Source organism: Pinus tabuliformis, chromosome 5_1, assembly GCF_031772625.1.
Source record: "Pinus tabuliformis cultivar Carrire ecotype Pingquan chromosome 5_1, CPIR1, whole genome shotgun sequence".
NCBI lineage: Eukaryota > Viridiplantae > Streptophyta > Pinopsida > Pinales > Pinaceae > Pinus > Pinus tabuliformis.
In genome coordinates this window covers 359,815,616-359,835,280 of record NC_142305.1, presented here as the reverse complement: position 1 = coordinate 359,835,280, position 19,665 = coordinate 359,815,616, and the positions used below count along the sequence as shown (strand labels likewise).

Genomic DNA, 19,665 nt, shown 5'->3' with positions numbered 1-19,665 from the left:
ATAATCCAAGGAAGAGTACTCCCTTCTCTCCATCACAATCCTTTAGGTTGTCCCACTTAAGTTTGAGGGCTCAACCACTGGTCGAACATGAAAATCCAAGCTATGGAATTTAGTAATCCTAGATATAGGAAATGGTGTCTTTAGTCATTTATGCACAAATGTACATTCATATTTCCTCAAAATATGAAAAAAACTATGGGTAGTCCTCCCACATAGCCTCTTCATGCTCCCATGTGGTATCTTCAAGCTTGCAATAGGCCCACTAGACATTTACCAAGATAATGGATTTCCACATGAGCACTTCAAATTTTGATTCTATGGTGAATATGGGATCCACCCATGATTCCCTTTTGTGCTACACCTAGACCATAGTCGAATCAATCACAAGGTTTGGATTAGGCACATACATTTTCAATAAAGATACATGAAATACTTTTATGAATATTCAAGGATGCAAGTAATTTAAGAATGAACACAACCAGCCTTATCCTATCTATGATTTCAAATGGCACACAATATTGTGCTACCAATTGTGGCTAGCTTCCCAATTTTAGTGAGCTCTTTTTAGCCTTCACTTTCAAAAACACATTCCCAACCAATCTAAATTATCTATGCATTTTTCTTTTATTTGAACAACTATCTAATATATTATCTATCCCTTATATTTTTACTTATATTTAACATATGTTCTTACATCTCTTTTTTAATATATAACCTAACAATCACTTTATTTTCTAAGTTATCCAAGCTCAAAATATAACTTCGCAATTTCCTATTCATATAAATTTCCACAATATTGGATTCCTTATCAATCAACTTAATTGAAATAATATGTGTGCCTTTCGTAAGATTTTCCATCACTACCATGATGGAATCATCTCATCTTGTTATGCTTGGTAGCTCGGTGATGATATTTATGGTAACAATATGTCATTTGCATTTAGGAATGGACAATGGGTATAGAAATCATGTTGAATGTGTATGTTTAGCCTTTACCTTCTAACATTACATGCATTTCGATATGTAATCAACCACATGCTTTTTCATACTAATTCAAAAATACTAGATTCGTATAGCTACAATAGTTTTCTAGTACCCTAGTCTCCAACATATAGTGCATTGTACATTTGTATTATCACTAAATTTGTTAATTCTTGAGAATTAGGAACATAAACTGGTGTTCCTTTGCAAGAGGTATACATCCTCTTCTAGCATGTAGTATTTAAATTTTTGGTGTGAATTACCTTGTTGTAAGCCTTCTTTAATTTGTGAATAGTGTTAGTTTGATCCTAATTTTCCAAAATTATTCTTTTTATGTCTATGTTGTATATGATAATAGTTATATCATGCATTACATGAACCCTCTTAATGTTGAGTGAATTAAACTATTTATATTTCTTTTTTCCTTTAATGTTGTTGATGTCAAAGTCAGATTCACTAGGGAATTCCAACCATCTAATTTGTCTATGTGAGTATTTCAAACACTATGGTCTATTTTCAACTCAAAATTTCATCCCATAAGATAATGTCTTCACATTTTCAATGCATGGATAAAAGTTGTAAGCTCCAAGTCATGGGTAACATAATTTCTTTCATGATCTTTGATTTTCTTCAATTCATATGACATGTCTATAATGCATAGGGGGTCCACCAAGTCCTTCTTTACATGCATTTATGCACACCAAAATATCATCATTTGGATCTGCATTCTTTTGAATCGTTGCATTGGTTAATAAATATTTCAGTTATTATTATCTTCTCAATTTGTAGTCCATTCATTCTATACTCATTTTTGCTGTAATGGAAAAATTGAATGTACAATATTATAGAAACCTTCAATAAATATCATGTGCTAACTAGGTAAACTCATAAACAGTCTCACATTTGAAATATTCTTTGGTGATGGCCAACTTTTGATGGATTTCATCTTCGCTAGGTCCATTGCTATGCTGTCCTCTAAGACATTGTGAGCTAAATCATGGATTTCCCTTTGATAGAAAGTGCACTTGGTCAACTTGGCATACGATTATTGCCCTTGCAACACCTATAGCACCATCCTCAAACGTCACAGATACTCCTCTTTGGTCTTGGAGTGTATAATAATATCATCGAAGAAGGAAATGACAAATTGGTTTATATAAACTCTAAACACTCTATTCATAAAAAATATAAGACTAGCAATTGCACCACATGTTTCAAAGTAAACATTGTAAAGTGGTAGCATAGGAAACAATAGCATAGAAGAAATAATTTTTTTTATGCAATTTTGTTTCTTCACTAGAATTTATTTCTTATCATATGTTATGTTTCAAGAAGATTTCAACCAGGCCAATATTCTAGAATATGTTGAAAATGAAGGTAATGCACAACATCTTAACTCCAAAGGATTTATGAAATTTCTCTTCATTAAAATTCGTGAACTATTATAAGAAAATGATTTAAATCAAACATTTCATAACACAAGTAATCTCATATCACCTTTTATTCACAATACAATGGTCAATAATAGCTTTTGTTAGAAGGGATTCAAGATAATGTATGTGCATTTTGAGTCATTTTTATGTCAAATGTTGTTATGAGTAGAAACTTTTAGTCATTTTGAGTCATTTTTATGTACTTAAGATTGCAGATGGATTTACAGACCCTCTTAAAGGGGTCTAAATCTTAGCATTACAGATGGACTGAAAGGACCCTTTGCCTCTAAATTTAACATTGTAGATGGATTCAAAGAAGGGGGTCTCTGAATCCATCTACAATGCTAAAAATTAGAGACAAAAGGGTATCCATAATTTTAACATTGTAAATGGATTCAGAGACCCCTTTGTCTCTAACTTTTAACAATGCAGATGGATTCAGAGAACCATGTAATGAAATGTAATACTTCAATATCAAAATCGCAATTTTCCATTTCCAGAGTGACATAATTAAAAATTACTAACATAAATGAGTAATTCGTATAGTTCTTGTACTTGTTATTTGGTCATAATTTTATTATTGCAATATAGTAGTCATTTATGTTAATCATTATTAGTTTTTATAAATTATTATCCAGTCATATATTATAGTCCTGGATTAAATTAGCCATTTAAGTTAGTCACTTTTAGTTTGGTCACTTATTATCTAGTTGTATATTTTATCCGTAGACTAAATTAGTCGTTTAAGTTGGTAATTTTTATTTCGGTCACATAAAATTACTTCAATTTAGTTGTAATTCACTTGAAATAATTGCAACGACTATCGTTTTTAGTCACCTAGTCACTAATTTCATCATTTTCTACTAGTGAATTGAGACTTCCCAATGCATACTCTCTCTCTCAGTCTCTACCCAAGCTGGGACCACAAGCTTCATCCCTATCTCCTGGGACTATGCTATGCATAGTTCCCATAGTCATCCAATCCCTCTTTCCAATGAAAATTGTACGATCCTTCCCATTAAATACCCAATTTGCTGCTTGATCATGCTTTGAAAGTCAATTTTTTTAAGCTAACGTTTCCTTGCAATGAATGTCCTTTTTGTCCCATATGTACTACACTTGTGAAGCACTTCTCTCTAGCAGTCATTATTACCATGGCCCCAAAGAGAGTTGCTTCAAGAGAGATCACTGAAAGAAGTACTAGGGTAGCAGTTGAGTAAGCGCTAATTAACTTGCCAATATATGCAGACACTCAATTATTTATATAAAAGGTGTCAACACTAACATGGAAGCAATTCTAGCAGCAATTTTAGAAAGAAGAACCTTGGTACCAAGATAATGGAAAGAGAAAGGTTGTTGACATAATAGAGGGAGAACAAAGTTACAGAGTGAAATCAGATTCGGTCCTTGTGCATGAAGCTTTGGCAGAGGAGGTAGAGGAGACAAAGAGAAGAGTAGAGGAAGAGAGAAAATTATAGATTAGAGGTAGCATAACAGAGGGCATAAAAAGAAAAACAAGTACTAAGGGAACAAAGGAGGAAAGAACACGAGGAGAGGAAAAAGTAGGAAGAAGAAGAAAGGAAAGGAGCAATGTTAGGAGAAACAACATTGATTCAAGTGGAAGAACAAGGACATCACTAACCAGTAGAAGAGGAGGAGAGCGAACAAATGTAGGATCGGGAGATTTCTTAGCAGATTGAAGACTTGATTGAAGTTGTGAACATGGATTTTGAACCAAAACTACAGGATGGATATGTTAACTTGACGCCCAATGCACCACAGGTCATTTTTCAGTCTCCACCACCTCCAACTACAGAGCTAGCCTTCAGTGAGGAAGGGGACATAATTCCTTTTGATGATGATCCAGTAATGGATGTGTACAATTTGTCATATAATGAACTTCAGAAGAGTATTGCACAAGCTTAGAGAAAGAATTTTCATGATGGTCATGCATCACCTACATTGATTAGAGAAACGATGATAGTGGCAAACACTAGCCGGAATTCAAATTCCATTGTGTAAGCCAACTTGGCCTTCATGGGTGCAACAATATCAAACACTCAATATTTGATGACCGAGATTAAGAAATGGATACATAATCTATAGGTTAGCCAAAAATAGATAGAATACCTTCACATAGTAGAACAAAGCATAGTCTCCACATATGTCTACTTGGACGAAAATAAGAGAAGCGATACTTGGTGAAGTATCAACACTTGGAGAGACCATGTGGGACCTCTATGAGAAGCTCATGACCACATATAAGGCAATTGTCCACTTGCATAGCTTGCGACAACATAACCAAGAATTTGTCAAGACCCTTAGTAATGTGTAAATATTCATCATATGCAAGAATGGACAATGTGATATAAAGGGGCACTACTTAATTTTGTAAAGAAGATGAAGTCATAGGCAAAGTTGGATAAAGGAAGACTTCAAATGTTTATTGAGAATAACAAGCAACTTGCAGTAAGGTCAGGTCACTCACCGAAGCTAAACAGAAACACCAAGTCAAGAAGAAGATTGAAGAGTACTTGGATCAGTTGAGATAGGTTTCCAGCAAGGAGGATTTAGAGCTGAAGAGACAAAACATGTAGAACTACATCAGTGCTCAAGTCCATATCAGAACTATGTTTCTCTTGTTCGAGAAAGAATTTAATACTGGTTCCAAATAATTTTACCTGAATCTTATGGAGGCTAGAGCGTGATTCCAGCCTGACACCATCATGCAGTTTGGTGATGTCATTACACAGTACCAAGCTTGGCATTGATACAGGACTGAGAATCATCAAGTGGAAGTTGTCAAGCTAGAGTGTTCCCAAACTGAATCATCATAATGTTTTGTTTTCTTAGGTTTCCAAGCTGTCTCTACCCTATTTTTTCCTATATGGGTATGATTTTAAATTGTAATATTATTTGTAATTATGTTGTAAGTGAAATTCTAAGTGTGAATATTTGAATATGAAGAGTTGTGATGTCATTTAATGAGTCATTTTGTAAATAAGTTGAAGAGTCATGAGGGTATTCCAAATGTCCCAATGAGGAGTTGATGAGTCACCCCCTCTTGTTATAAATAGAGCCTCATAACTCATATAAAAGGCTTTTGGGAACCAAGATTTCGGTTAGGCTTAGGCTTAGGAAGAGCTTGGGAGTATTGTTAAGAGCCTTCGCGTCTCCACAAGATAGTGTGAATATACATCTTTGTATGAGCACGTATTCTTGAATGTAATGTTCCACTATTGGGGCTAGTGGTGATTAATGGTGTATGTATGAATGGAACTTTCACTTACGATAATAAAGTTAGAGCCAACATGATTTCATCCATATGTTGTGAATATAGTAGGAGTATTCTTGTTGTATTTGCAATGTATGTTATTTAAGTTACACATGCTTATGAACTATCTTGTTTTCATTTGTATGAATCTTGTTGAATGTTTGTTGTTGTTTTAATTCATCACTTTAACTTGTAGACAATTCTACAGCTTAGCTCGTGATGTCATTCTACTCATGTGTTCAATTCAAGTTGCGTACTATTGTAGGCTTCCAATGTGAACAATTCATTTTCCCTCAGTGTGTTGGAAACTTCATGCATCACACTTGACTCTTTGTGGGGAAACACACTTCCTCTCACACAAATTTTTCATACTTCCCTCTACACGTTTCCACAGTCAAGGCATAACATTACCACCCACTTCTAGGACTCCTACTCCAAATGGTGTGACATCTAGTTGGGACCTAATATCGAGGAGATCCGCTGAATCGAGGAGAGCATTGTCAAGACATGGAATCATTTCTAGTTCTCGTGAGCCCTTTCCCAACATGATATAAAACCTGTGCATAAAATTTGCATGTATAACCTCTCCAAATCTAATTTAGGCTTCTACTAATCATATAATTAACTATTTCCACAACTCACCGAGTAATAGAATTTTCAATTAGAACAAAAAGAATGACTTTCATATAAAATAACAAGTAAAATAAAAATAATTCTTTACATAAACAACAACCACAAATTCTAACGATAACAAATTGGATCTACTTGGGATATATAACGTTCCACCCAAACATGAACCTTTACCATAGGTTCCCCCCGAGTTGAGATCTCATTACCCCTAAATCAACAACGCCTCTAGACAAGGTATTTTTATGCCTTGCTTCTTTAGTAGACATTTCCTTATCAGCATCCCGCCTTCTAGGGTCTGCAAACCCAATAGCGTAGTCTTTTTGTTACATGTTGATAATTATCTTCCCTTTTTGCGATAAAGCTTTCCTTTTTCTCCTATGATGCTTTATTCTCCCTTACTTGATGTTCTTTCCACATTAAATGATTTAATATATCTTTTTCTCCAATCATATCCAATCATATTAAATCTTATCAGGCAACCCCTAGGGATTTTTATGAATAATTTGAGGGAAGTTTATCTTAATCTTACTCGTCCACATTAGTTTCCAAATCTGAGTAATGATCGCTTTAACTCAAGTGTTTTTTTCCAAAGTAAATATCCCGTTTTTTTAATTTATTTATTACATCATCATCATACTTTATTTCAAATTGAGTTCACTATGGCTTTTTAGCCATCATACTAAAGATATTTCAATCTAAACTAAGTATATTTACATAGAAATATAGGGTTATTATAATTTCATCTCATCTTTCGTTTTAACTACATTCACTTCCAATAGTAAGAGAATGTCCTCTTAGTTCGTTGTTGGGTCCTCGACCACTTGTACATTCACTTTATCTCTAAAGTGTGATTCAATGGATCAAAATTCCATCAATGGGGATATTCTTAATTAAGCATTTGATGATGTGGTGTACCATGATTTTTTTAAGAGTAAGAACATTATCTATTATGTCTATTTATCAGTACCAAAGAAATGAAGATGAAATTATAGGAATTTAATTGCAATATAAATCTTCCCTTCAAATTAAAGATGGGAGGTAGAGTTATGAGAAAATTGAGTACCCAACCAAAATCATAACTCTATTCAAATATTACTTGTAATGATTGGCTCTCCATTATTAATAATAACCTTGACTATTCTATGTTCCTTCTACGCTATTTTTATTAATATTGTAGCTACTACACTTTTTTTAAAAGGATGTCATACATAGGAAACACCAAATTCTAGATTGATGCTTGGGAACTCTCAGTGATAACTCATGACAACACATGGAAACATTACTTCCAATAAAATATATATACAAATTGAGTGAGCCTAATGGTTAAGAGTATGTGTTTCCTCCTTAGAGGTCACATGTTCAAAACTAGAGGGGGGTAGAGTATGTATTCCTACGTAGACTTAGCAGTCAAATCGCCACTGGGAGAGGTGGGTCCCTTGTTCCACAAACAAGTGTGGGGAGGTGGGTCCCTTGTTCCACAAACAAGTGTTGGAAATTTCTGGTAATTTCAAACAAATATTGAACAATGAACAGAGGAAATACTCTGTTTCTGCCACATGATCTTTTGCACAGGGAAGCCCCAAAAAAAAATTCTGAGCAAGGCAGAGTTTCTCAGCCAAAACAAACTTGTATTAGTTTATAAATTGCTTAATACAATTTTCTTCCTCTCTCTCAGAGGGATTCACCAAAAACTTTCACCAAAACTAAAAACTTTCACCAAAACTAAATACTCTGCCTCTTTTACAAATGATTTTTACAAATGAGTGTAAAATCTTCATTCACATTTACTGCTGTAAAAAGAGAAATTTTCTTACATAACCTCATTACATTCGCACTACATTTCAAACTCCCAACAAAACAAAATTTACATAACTCTTTTCACTGCTGTGTGAAAAAGAAAACTTACTTTTACTGCTGTAAAAGAAAATCTTATGTTTTCATTATATTCATACTGCTGGAGAATACATTTCAATAACAAAACAAAAAAAAACTTCTTCACCCTTTTCACGCTTCTGCGCTTGATGCATTACTTATCCACCAATAAAAATTTTATATGCGCTGTCTGCACATTTCAAAATGCCTTCTGTGAAAGATTAATTTCAAAATGCCTTCTGTGAAAGATTAACCCCAGCTCTGTTTTTTTTCATCGCACTGCTGTGCTCCCCTTTTTCACTTCATTACGCACAACAAAGTTACATATATCAAAAACCAAAAAAAAACTTAATGACGCGTTGACTTGCCCATACCTATTTTAAATTCCCCATACTTCCGTGCAAACAAAAATTAAAACATTTACCAACGACTATCACAGTTCATTAAATGCATTAAATAAAACTGGCGGTAAAATCAAAAACTAATGTTCTCGCAGGTTGGAGCCGGTTGACCAAATCAGACGCTTCATTAAATAAAACTGGCGGTAAAATCAAAAACTAATGTTCTCGCAGGTTGGAGCCGGTTGACCAAATCAGACGCTTTTGAGATCCTACAGCCACACAACCCAAACGAGATGGGCAGTATTTGGTTAACGAACTTTAATGTCCGGGAGATGGGCAGTATTTGGTTAACGAACTTTAATGTCCGGGAGATGGGCAGTGTTTGGTTCGTACACAGGACGCGTGGCTGGAGCTGATTGTGTCGGATGCCGTCAAGGAAAAACAACCTTTGCCAAAAGGTGGTGCGATAAGGGACAATGGTTTTCTGAAGTGGTTTTTGGTTGCCGTTTAATGCTCCCGCACTACAGGTGAAATTAATGTTTCAACAACAAGGGGGTCTCATATACCAATGTGGTGTCTTCCTAGTCGTGGGTCCCTTGTCCCACAAATAAGGGGATCTCATACACCAATGTGTTGTCTTCCCATAAGCATATATTGAATTGTCAAATATCTATTTTTTATGGAGAAAAACTATGTAGAAATTTGTTTATAGTTAAGAACTTTTAATTGGGTGTTGACACTTACTTTCTTAGTTATAATAAAATCAAATGGAAAGGGTGGACTTCTTTGAATATATTTTTAAATCAAATTACTTTGAATACATTTTTAGATAAAATTATATATATATATATATATAAATAATTAAAATGTCTTAAATTGATAAATTTTAATGGTTAACTTATAAAATAAAAATTCCAAATTCTTGAATTTTCGTAAGTACGCTAACATAAAAATGTTATGAGAGACTTACATTTCACTAATAATATCCATTTAAAAATTATTTAAAATATCCCTAAAAACATAGTTAGAATTATTTTGAATTGAACTCAGACAAATGAAAATAAACTCCGACCACAAATTAATTTACAAGTATAAATCAAGTTGTTAAGAGTACCGAAATAATACCATAAAATGATCAAAACGGAACATTTCTTTATGAAACTTTTTTATGAAGTTTGGCGGTCGCAATAATTTCAGGGATTCGTAGATTGCACAAGCACAAAATTGTTACGGGAAACATCATAGAGAACTGATGAGGGAGACAACGTTCCCATTCGGAACTTCTTTCCGAGAAGTTAAACAGTGTGAATATAATTTGGTGCCTTAATTGGACAGTTTCATTTAATATTTAAATTAAAAATAGAGTAGTTTAATTATGTTATGATATGGATTTTAGAACATATAGAAGATTTAAATGAATGGTCAAAATTGCCATATATTGAAAAATTTTAAAAAAAGCAAAATTTTATTAAGATTCTAATAAGGATTTATATACCATTTTAATCATAAAAACTACTATTTAACCTAGGATGCCCAAATGTCGGTCATAATCGCGAAATAAAAATATTGTGTAACTTCGGGACAGAATAATGTTAATCGGGTAAACCTAATTGTCTTTCTTTCATTTGACCGCCGATGATAGTTTGGAGAATTTATAATGATTGTAACTGTCAACAAGCACAATTATGAAATGATAGTGCATTACAGCGGACTTACAGACCCCGAATTTTTGTTCACTTGTATATTGTTTTCAATAGCTTGAACCCCAGTGCCGTTCGCATCCTTCTGGAACCCTATTTCATTTTTTACAGCGGTGATAGAAACTGCAAAACTGCCTATTGTTAGCAAGAGCATCCATTCGATTTGTTTACACACGTATCCCGATAATTTCGGGGATTTTCTTCGCCGTGTACACTTAGCTATGCTCAGCAGATGAAAAATTGGTCTCGCTATGGAATTTCAAATATGGCGGCAACCAGCTGGCGTTGAAAATTTGCATTTGTCATGCCTCATTGATCCAATGGTACGTAACATTTTTTCTGAAATTTTCATTCTATAAATCCGCGAGTGTTCAGAGATCATAAACTCAAATTTTAATTTCGTCCTGTACACAAGTCTCCGTAAAGGAATTTGATCTTCTGTCAAAATGGCTCTAAGGTCGGCAGGATGTTCAGCAATGACTGTGCTCTTATTCTTCGCCATAGTGGCCGCTGTTTCACGTGCAGATGTACAGCGTTACGCTTTCGTTGTAGGTTCACCTAATCGCCTTTCACCATTTGCTTGAACTTCTACATTGGTATATTCAGCGATTTTAAATCAAATCCAACTTAGCAGCAATCTAATATTCGTTTGTGTATTCCTACTGTGATAACTTATTGATTTCCCCCAATTTGCAGATTCAAAGGACGCAGATTACCAGGCTATGCGAGAACCATAACATAATCACAGTCAATGGCACGCTACCAGGTCCAACTCTTTATGTGCACAATGGCGACACGATTGTTGTTAACGTTTATAACAAGGCCCAATACAATGCTACAATTCACTGGTATGTCTATGCAACCTCAATGGATACTTTTGAAAATAATTTGGTGTTGTTAGTAGTAGAGGTTTGAAAATGTAGTATAAGAGTCGTTTATATTGGCAGGCACGGAGTGAGACAGTTGCGTACAGGGTGGGCCGATGGGCCCGCATATGTTACACAATGCCCCATTCAGCCGGGTGGAAGCTATACATATAGATTCACCATTACTGAACAGGAAGGAACCCTGTGGTGGCATGCTCATTTCTCATGGCTAAGAGCTACGGTTCATGGAGCTTTGGTCATACTTCCTAAGAAGGGCACCCTCTATCCGTTTCCTAAACCCAGCGGTGAAATTCCAATTATACTAGGTGAATAATATGATTACTATGTTTGTGTATTCGATTTTTGTCTTGATTTTAAATGTTATAAATATTTTGGAATTTGTAACACATCTGCTCACTCAAAATAATTGTGGTTTCGCTTTTTCTTCCAAATTCTAAAATAGTCTCCAAATTTACATTCTTCATAAATTTAACAGATTTGCGTGCCAGTGAAATTTATTATTTATTTCTATTAAGCTTTTATACCAGATTTTGTAAATATTTTGAAATTTGTAACAAAATCGCCTACCTAAAATAATTTTATTGTAACTGACTGTTTTTCATCAAATTTTAAAATATTCTATAACTCTATCCTGTGATTCTCCAAATATGTCTCAATCAGAATTGAACACACCTATGTTTTTCTAATTGCCAAGCTGAACTTATCTCCATTACTGATTGGCTAAATATTCTGCAATCAGAACGCCCATGTCAATCTGATTGGCTCTTATTCGGCGCATCAGCAATCTTTGAATTAGATTGGCTAAATATTCTGCAATCAAAACGCCCATGTCGATCTGATTGGCTCATATTCGGCGAATCAGCAATCTAGACAAAGATGGCCGATTGCCGATCGGGGTATTAGCAATCGTTATAAGGGTGCCGAAACTCTACCATCCAGTTAAATTTAACGCTATAATAATCCAGTTTCCAAAATCTACACTCCATATTCCAGTTAAATTTAAATCCATACTTACGTACCAGCAGACTTATATAATGAGCCCGGGGGCTTCTATAATGTATGCGCTTTTTTATGGGGTATCACAATAATTCAATTTTGTACTCTCGTGAGCAGGAGAATGGTGGAACAGCGATCCCATAGCTGTTGTGAATCAGGCAACTCTTAGAGGTGGTGCACCTAATATTTCCAACGCCTTTACGATAAATGGACAGCCAGGAGACCTGTATCCCTGCTCAACATCAGGTATTCAATTTTTCTGTGGGTAGTATAGCCATCTTAGAAAATGATAGTGTTAACTTGATCCCAAATTAACCAAAGAATTTTTAATGCAGATACCTTTCGACTCTCTGTCAAACGGGGAGAAACATATCTCCTGCGAATCGTAAATGCTGCACTTAATAATAAGCTCTTTTTCAAGATATCACGACACGAATTTACAGTTGTAGCGGTAGATGCTTGCTACACCAAACCATACAAAACAGACGTAATCGTGATTGCTCCGGGCCAGACTTCCGACGTTCTTCTCACTGCCAACCAGCCAGTCGGCAAATATTATATGGCCGCCCGAGCATACAGTAACTTGCAATCGGGCGCTTTCGATAATACCACAACTGCAGCCATTCTAGACTACATGGGAAGCCAAATTTCTACACGTCCCGTTCTTCCTACCCTTCCATTCTACAACGACACTGCAACTGTTACTACATTTGACAAAGGACTTCGCAGCATCGCTTCACCAGAGCACCCTGTAGGCGTTCCGCGCAACATAACCGAAAAGCTTCTCTTTACCGTCGGATTAGGGTTGCTCCCGTGTCGCCGGCGCAAGGTCTGTGGAGGACCGAATGGAAGTAGGTTTGCTGCAAGTGTAAACAATGTATCTTTTGCATTACCCACCATCGCCCTGCTTCAAGCTTATTATAAGCATGTTAACGGAGTCTATACAACGGATTTTCCTCCATATCCTCCTGTCGTTTTCGACTACACGGGACAGAATATACCACGAAGTCTTTGGGTCCCGATGTCCGGAACAAAAGTGAGAGTTCTGGACTACAATTCTACAGTGCAACTGGTTTTTCAGGGAACAAACATTTTCGCCGCCGAAAGCCATCCAATTCATCTTCATGGTTACAGTTTCTACGTGGTTGGACGAGGATTCGGAAACTACAACAACCAAACCGACCCGCCAAAATTTAATTTGATTGACCCTCCAAAACGCAACACCATAGGCGTTCCTGTCAACGGATGGGCCGCGATCAGATTCAGAGCAGACAATCCAGGTAATGTTAAACATAGTTTAGGTATCCTTATGTCGATGCTAATATTTTGGAATTGATACTCACGAAAATTAATTATTTGATTTCTAGATATTTATCAAAATAAGTAATTCGCATCACATTTACTAATATACTGATATTTAAGAACACAAGTAATATTTAAGAACACACATTGTCTGAAATTGAAGTGTGAAATTCTCACAGCTGAAAGGACGATTTCTGTATGTGCAGGAGTGTGGTTTATGCACTGTCACTTGGACGATCATCAAACGTGGGGATTGAGTATGGCGTTTATAGTGAAGAATGGCAGCGGTTCTTCGGCAACATTGGAACCTCCTCCTCCAGACCTCCCGAGATGCTAACCGAAAAATTTACCTGATGTGGATTATAAATAAGAGGGATAACTTAAGATGCTAAACTTCACAAATAGAAAGGATAATATTCCTCTATGTCTATGTGTTTTTCATGTTTAGCTGGCACCATGATCAGCGTTATCGTATGTTCTTGTATTAAAAAGAAAAAAAGCCAAACACTTTAGCTCCAAAATGCAGGGCGTTATAAATAAAATGAAATTTTAATGAAAGCATATTTCTTGAGTGAACACGAATATGTCAAATTTTGAAAGATGAGCTCGTGGAAAAAACTATTGGAAAATAAGTTCCTGATTCTAACTTATCAAATGTGACGTTCACCCTGAAAGGTATAATAGTACTTTCATTTATAAATATCGGAAAATTACTTAAAGATTCTCTAATTGAAGTCAATTTTGTGTTTGGGACATCGCCCCAGTGACGAAGCAATGTCTGCAACATAACTGCTTGAAACAACCCAGCAATGTCCCAAACAAAATGGATTCATATAAAATAAGATTGTCGCTGCCGCTTCAAGTGACCCAGCAATATCCCCAACAAAATCGTGGCACATAAACTAAGATTGAATGGCGTATTAGTCCATTTCCTGCCAGCCAACGACCAGTAACAAGAACGAAGTTTTTACTACACCTTATTCAACTTCACCGCCTTGCAAGACAACGACCACTAAGAGCAACGAGGTTTTTACTTCACCTAATTAAACTTCACTGCCTTTCCAAAACGATGGAATTGAGACTCAATTTCTCCATGCCACTTGTCATGTCATTATGAGTTAGTTAGGTTTGTAGACAAGTATGATCGCTTTGCTTTGGGTTTGGCGTTGTAGAAAAGTATGATCTCCTAGAAATAACTGAAATTTGTTTTAAACATAATTGCGATGTTTACTTGGTAATTATGTTTGAGATAAATCGTGATAAATTTCAAGTCACTTTTGCTGATTATTATTAAAAATGTTTTAAATATTCTGTAATATCTAAATTAAGAGAAAAACATAAAATTGTAAAAGTCCAAAAATACATCTTCCAGATCTTAAACATACCAAAAAAAAAATCCACCTTCAATACTCTTACTACCAAACATTCTGATACTATTAACTAGACAAATATAAACAATGTTATGCCGCAAGTACTCGTAGGTACTAACTTAGATACTAACTTATTGTTAACAAATTTCTTTAGGAAAAACTAGTTCACATCCAACGGCAAAACGTTTTATCACTCAAAATACTCGCGTGAAACAAATAAGCGAGAACTATTTAGAAATGACTTTTAATTATAAAGCGATCTCTGAAAACTGTTATTGAGTACCTATAGCCCACTATTCATCCACTTACCTTCTGGTTGATCATTTCTCCAACCACTATACGCATTCATTACAAATGAATAGTAAAGTCATACGGTTGTGGTTGTGATACCTTGAAGGGAATCGACGTACTTTGATGTAACGGTTATTAATGATGGAGTAATAGTGTCTTTTAATTCTTGAAGTTGGAAGTACGGGGTAGACGGTACTGTAAAATCTAGAAGCAATAATAATAAAATAGTGGTATCAGGAACTGTGGAAGATTAAACTACTCACAAAAGGTATTCTCTTTGCTTTTACTAACTTTAAAAATGTATTCTCTTATCTTTTTACTCACTTTGAAAGAAAAGCTGTTATTTATAACATAATTTAGTTAAGAAATAAAACTGCACATAAAATCTATCTTTTGTATAAAAGAAATGAAGAAACCAATTTAAGAAATTTCTTGCAATGTTTCTTTGTGAAACAAGTTTATAATGAGATTGAATTGTAGTTAGATGTAGTGCATATATGGAATAAAAAAATATAACAAGAATGCATTCCGAGACAAATTTATAAATCCTTTCTATTTTGATTACTTGGGGTCTATGAATAGCTTGAAATGCCAATTTTTTTTAGTATAGGCAAAACCTTCCATTCAAGGTTTCACAATGGTAGGGCTTTACTTTTCATTTATAATCATTAAAGAATGTCTATGGTAGGTGGAGAAACTATCAAGAAGAATGTAAGTGGATGAATGGTAGGGTGTAGGTACTCAATAAAGGTTTGGTTTTACAAAGACTAATTCACAATAAAAGGTAATTTCTAGGTAGTTCTCACTGATTTGTTTTACCTGAGTATTTTGAGAGATAGATACTTTTATCAATTCCCTTTCTAAAAAGGTTTCACCTTTGCCTTTGGATGTGAATGAGAAGTTGCCAATGTTGGTAACACTCATCATCAAGTCCCAAGTCCTATGTTTGGGGCCATCTTCTATCTCTAGTATGATATTCTAAGTGTGTCACCAATCATGTCAAGAGTGCATCTTACTACATTCTATAGCTGTAGAATTGAAGCCTAAAGAAGGAAGATATTGTATGTGGAACCAAATATCATATCCATGCCAATTCTAACATCGATACCTTAGCCTACCTTTTGTGTCGTATAACTATAGAAAAGATAAGTGTTAAATCATTTAATTCTCCTCATGAACTATGTATATTCCTTTTCCCCATTAAAATAAATTCTAATAAAGAGCATAGGGAAATATATATTTGAATTAAAATCCTTGTCCATAGACTATCACAATTTAAGAAGAACAAAAGAAACTTAGTTGCTCTATCCTTGCACACACACACATAAACCCCACCCACCTTGGCTTTTTGGAGTATCCATTATCTTCTTTTGCAAAATGGGGTTGAAATTGATGAGCCTCATCATTGGGTAATTATATGGGCCTTAATTCACCTCCTAGCTTTGTAAAACCAACTTTTCCCACAACTTATTACATGTTTTTTATTATATTTTTCTTATGAGATGAGTTAGAGTTGGATATTATGCCTAGTGGACTAATACACATTGAATGCACGATTGAAGGAGAAAATCAAGGAATTTTGGCAAAGAGTAACTTTAAAACTCGAATGGGACAAGGCAGAGGGATAGTAGGAGGTAAATCGTTCTCATTTACTTCTCCCCCATTCGAATATTCATCCATCCATCACACCAACTCGAAGTGCAAGAAGCCAAGTCATGAGAATTAGAAGGCAGTCGAGAAAGTGAGAGACACAAACCTAGTTTATCTTGATTCTGGGAGCCGAACCTCCCTAATTTTAAGGAAGTTGTTCGGGACTTCAGTTATATAAGTAGAGAGGCATAGGGCCTCATTAGGATTCGAATTTTTTTGTAAAAATCGAAGTTATTTTCGAGCTCTGGACTTGTGGAAGTTTTATTGATGTAATTTTCTGTTTTGGTAATAAGAATGAGTTTTATTTTGAGCCAACACTGAGTTAACTCATAGGGCTGAAGCTCTTGGGTTAGGGCCCAACCCTAGCAGCCAAGGCTTATATTTATTCTATCTGTATGTTTATCTTAGTTTCATAGCTTCATTGTTAATTCGTCTTTAGATGTATTTTCATTGCTAGTAGTGTAGATTGGATTGGTTATTTATTAGTTTTCTTCCATGTGTGCCTTACTTCAGTAGTAGTTTAGCAGGGATAAAAGGAGCACCACAAGGTTGTCAGTAGGTGTTTTGGCCTCACTTCCTCCCTTTAGGATCATGATTTGAGGAAGTGACCCTTATGCAGCCCCAAAAATATAGATTTCTATTTCTTGTATGAGATTTAGAGTTCACTATATTTAAGTTAGAATTTGATCAATTTTGGAAAGTAGGATTTCATTGCCATCTCTTCTACCTTCATTCTTGAAGTAGGTTTCATCCATGCTTTCATTCCTTTCAGTAACTTTCCTCACGCATAATGTAGGCAATTAGTTCATTAATTCTTCTTTCCTAGCTTATGAGAATGCTTCTTGTGTAGTTTTTTGGAAATTACACATGTTTTATGCAGATCAGGTGCTTTAGGAGTAGAAAAAGACTTCATAGACAACAACCACCTTCCAATTCATCCACCATAGTCATTCCTTGTTTTCACCATTGCCTTCACTAGTTTTCATCATTTTACATAGAAATTCTTCCAAGCACATTGAGAAAATCCAACCATCTTCTATCATTGTTGTTTACTTCTGAGTGATACTAGACATTTTCTCACTTCATTCCACCCATTTATCACGTTCCCTAAGCCTTCCATTACTTCTAACACCTCGCATTTTTCTCTTGGCTGTATCATGTAGAAATACAGGGAATCCTATAGGTTTCTAGTACATCCTGTAGGTTTTCTTGTAGTGGCCTGTTTTGAGGTCAAATTGAGGGAAAACCTCTAGGAAGCCACCAAAGGTCACCCAAGGGTCTCCCACATAATACAACCATCTCCTAACCCTTTAAGCCATCCTCCAACATCTTTAATTCACCCACCACATCACCAAAAGAAATTAGTTTGCATACATCATTTTGCATGAAAAGTCAAAAAGACAAAAACATATTTACTTCAGCCCCTTTACTTACACATTAGTGATGTTTGATTCTTTTAACTTCTAAGCTTAGATAGTAGCATTTGGTTCATGTTAATTTACCATTATTACAAAGCATAGTCTCTTGGCAGTTAATTAGGAAATTTTGTGATTTAGCATTGAACTTATGTCTTTTTCATTATTACAGTAGAGTACTCTCCCTTAGAGTAGATTTTCATTTCTGCCATTAAGAAACCAAGCTTCTTCAGACTCCATAGAAGTCTGGCTTGAAAACCCTAGTGGTCTCTCACCAGTTGAACAATGACAAAAGGCAAAACCATCGCTTTTACTTGTGTATACAGCATTGTCACCTCTAAGTTTGTATGAACCCTGGGTTCATAAAGTAGAGCTGGTAGCCCTAGAGTTGCAACATTCTTGCTGCAATACTGGCGCTCATCACTTTTTGTTGTCGTTGTCAGCGAGGTGTTTGAGTAATATGTGATTATTGCTTTATTTCTTCTATTTCTTCTCTCTAATATTCCGCTATTAGTTTATTTATGCACAACTAATTTAGTTGATTCCATTTTCATTCTACATTTTCTGCTTTCCATTTCATTTTCCAAGTAAGATTTCAATTCAACAAGTATTTTTTTTAGTAAGTCTGTAGTTTTCATTTAATCAGCAATTTCAATTCTGCAAAGTACTTTCCAAGTTTTAAAAAAACGCAAAACCAAACCAAAAACATTTCCTTTCATGCCTCATAGGAATAGGGATAACTTAGGGAATTGTTTGCCAAATACCCCCACTACATCAAACAACCAACCTTCCCTCTTCTTTGGTGGCTCTGAACTGGCGGAACCCTTAGGTGAGAAAATTGACATATTTGAAGAACTTGCAGGGGAAGAAGAAGAAGAAGAACCCTTTCCTACTAAACCAATGGCTAAAAATAGAAATGGAAGAGGGAATAGAGAGAGAGTTGAGGGTGCCTTCCCCCTTCAGGAAACCAATGGGGACACTAGGGTGAAAGGTATAAAGCCCTCTGCCCTACCTCATTTCCATGGCTTGACCACAGAAGATCTTGACACTTTCCTATTTGAGTTTGCTATTATATGTCGAACCTAACACTGTATAGATGATGAGAAGAAGTTAAAACTATTTCCATCTACCATCAAGGATGCAGCATTGCGCTGGTTCATGGGTTTACCTGGGGATAGCATCACAACTTGGGCTCAGATTCAGAAAGCCTTTAACAACAAGTATCGAGACTATTGTAGGTCAAAGGATACTAAAGAGGAAAATTTTAGGATGACCATAGGCAATGATGAGTCCATAAAGGATTATGAAGAAAGATTCCAACTTGGTTACAAAAGTTTTATGTGCACACTTGACCCTGAGTCACTAAATCTGGTCCTACTTAGGGGAGTAAGGGAAGATCTTCTGGATACCCTACACTTGTTAGCAGAAGGAGATATCTACCAGTTACCCTATGCAAATATCAAGACTGTCTTTAGAAACCATTCTATGGTAGCTAGGGAAAAAGGTAGGGGTAGCCAACCTAT

The 19,665-nt window shown here is 35.4% G+C and overlaps 1 protein-coding gene across 1 annotated transcript; it reads left to right on the top strand.

Annotated features, from left to right (window-relative positions):
- The first annotated feature begins 10,677 nt into the window (after window positions 1–10,677).
- Window positions 10,678–13,975, top strand: LOC149164931 (laccase-12-like). The gene is made up of 6 exons (XM_089429648.1): window positions 10,678–10,779; window positions 10,928–11,079; window positions 11,179–11,423; window positions 12,232–12,360; window positions 12,450–13,394; window positions 13,623–13,975. Exons 1-6 carry the CDS (start codon window positions 10,678–10,680, stop codon window positions 13,751–13,753), a joined length of 1,704 nt encoding a protein of 567 aa, XP_089285774.1. The 3' UTR covers window positions 13,754–13,975.
- The last annotated feature ends 5,690 nt before the right edge of the window (window positions 13,976–19,665 follow it).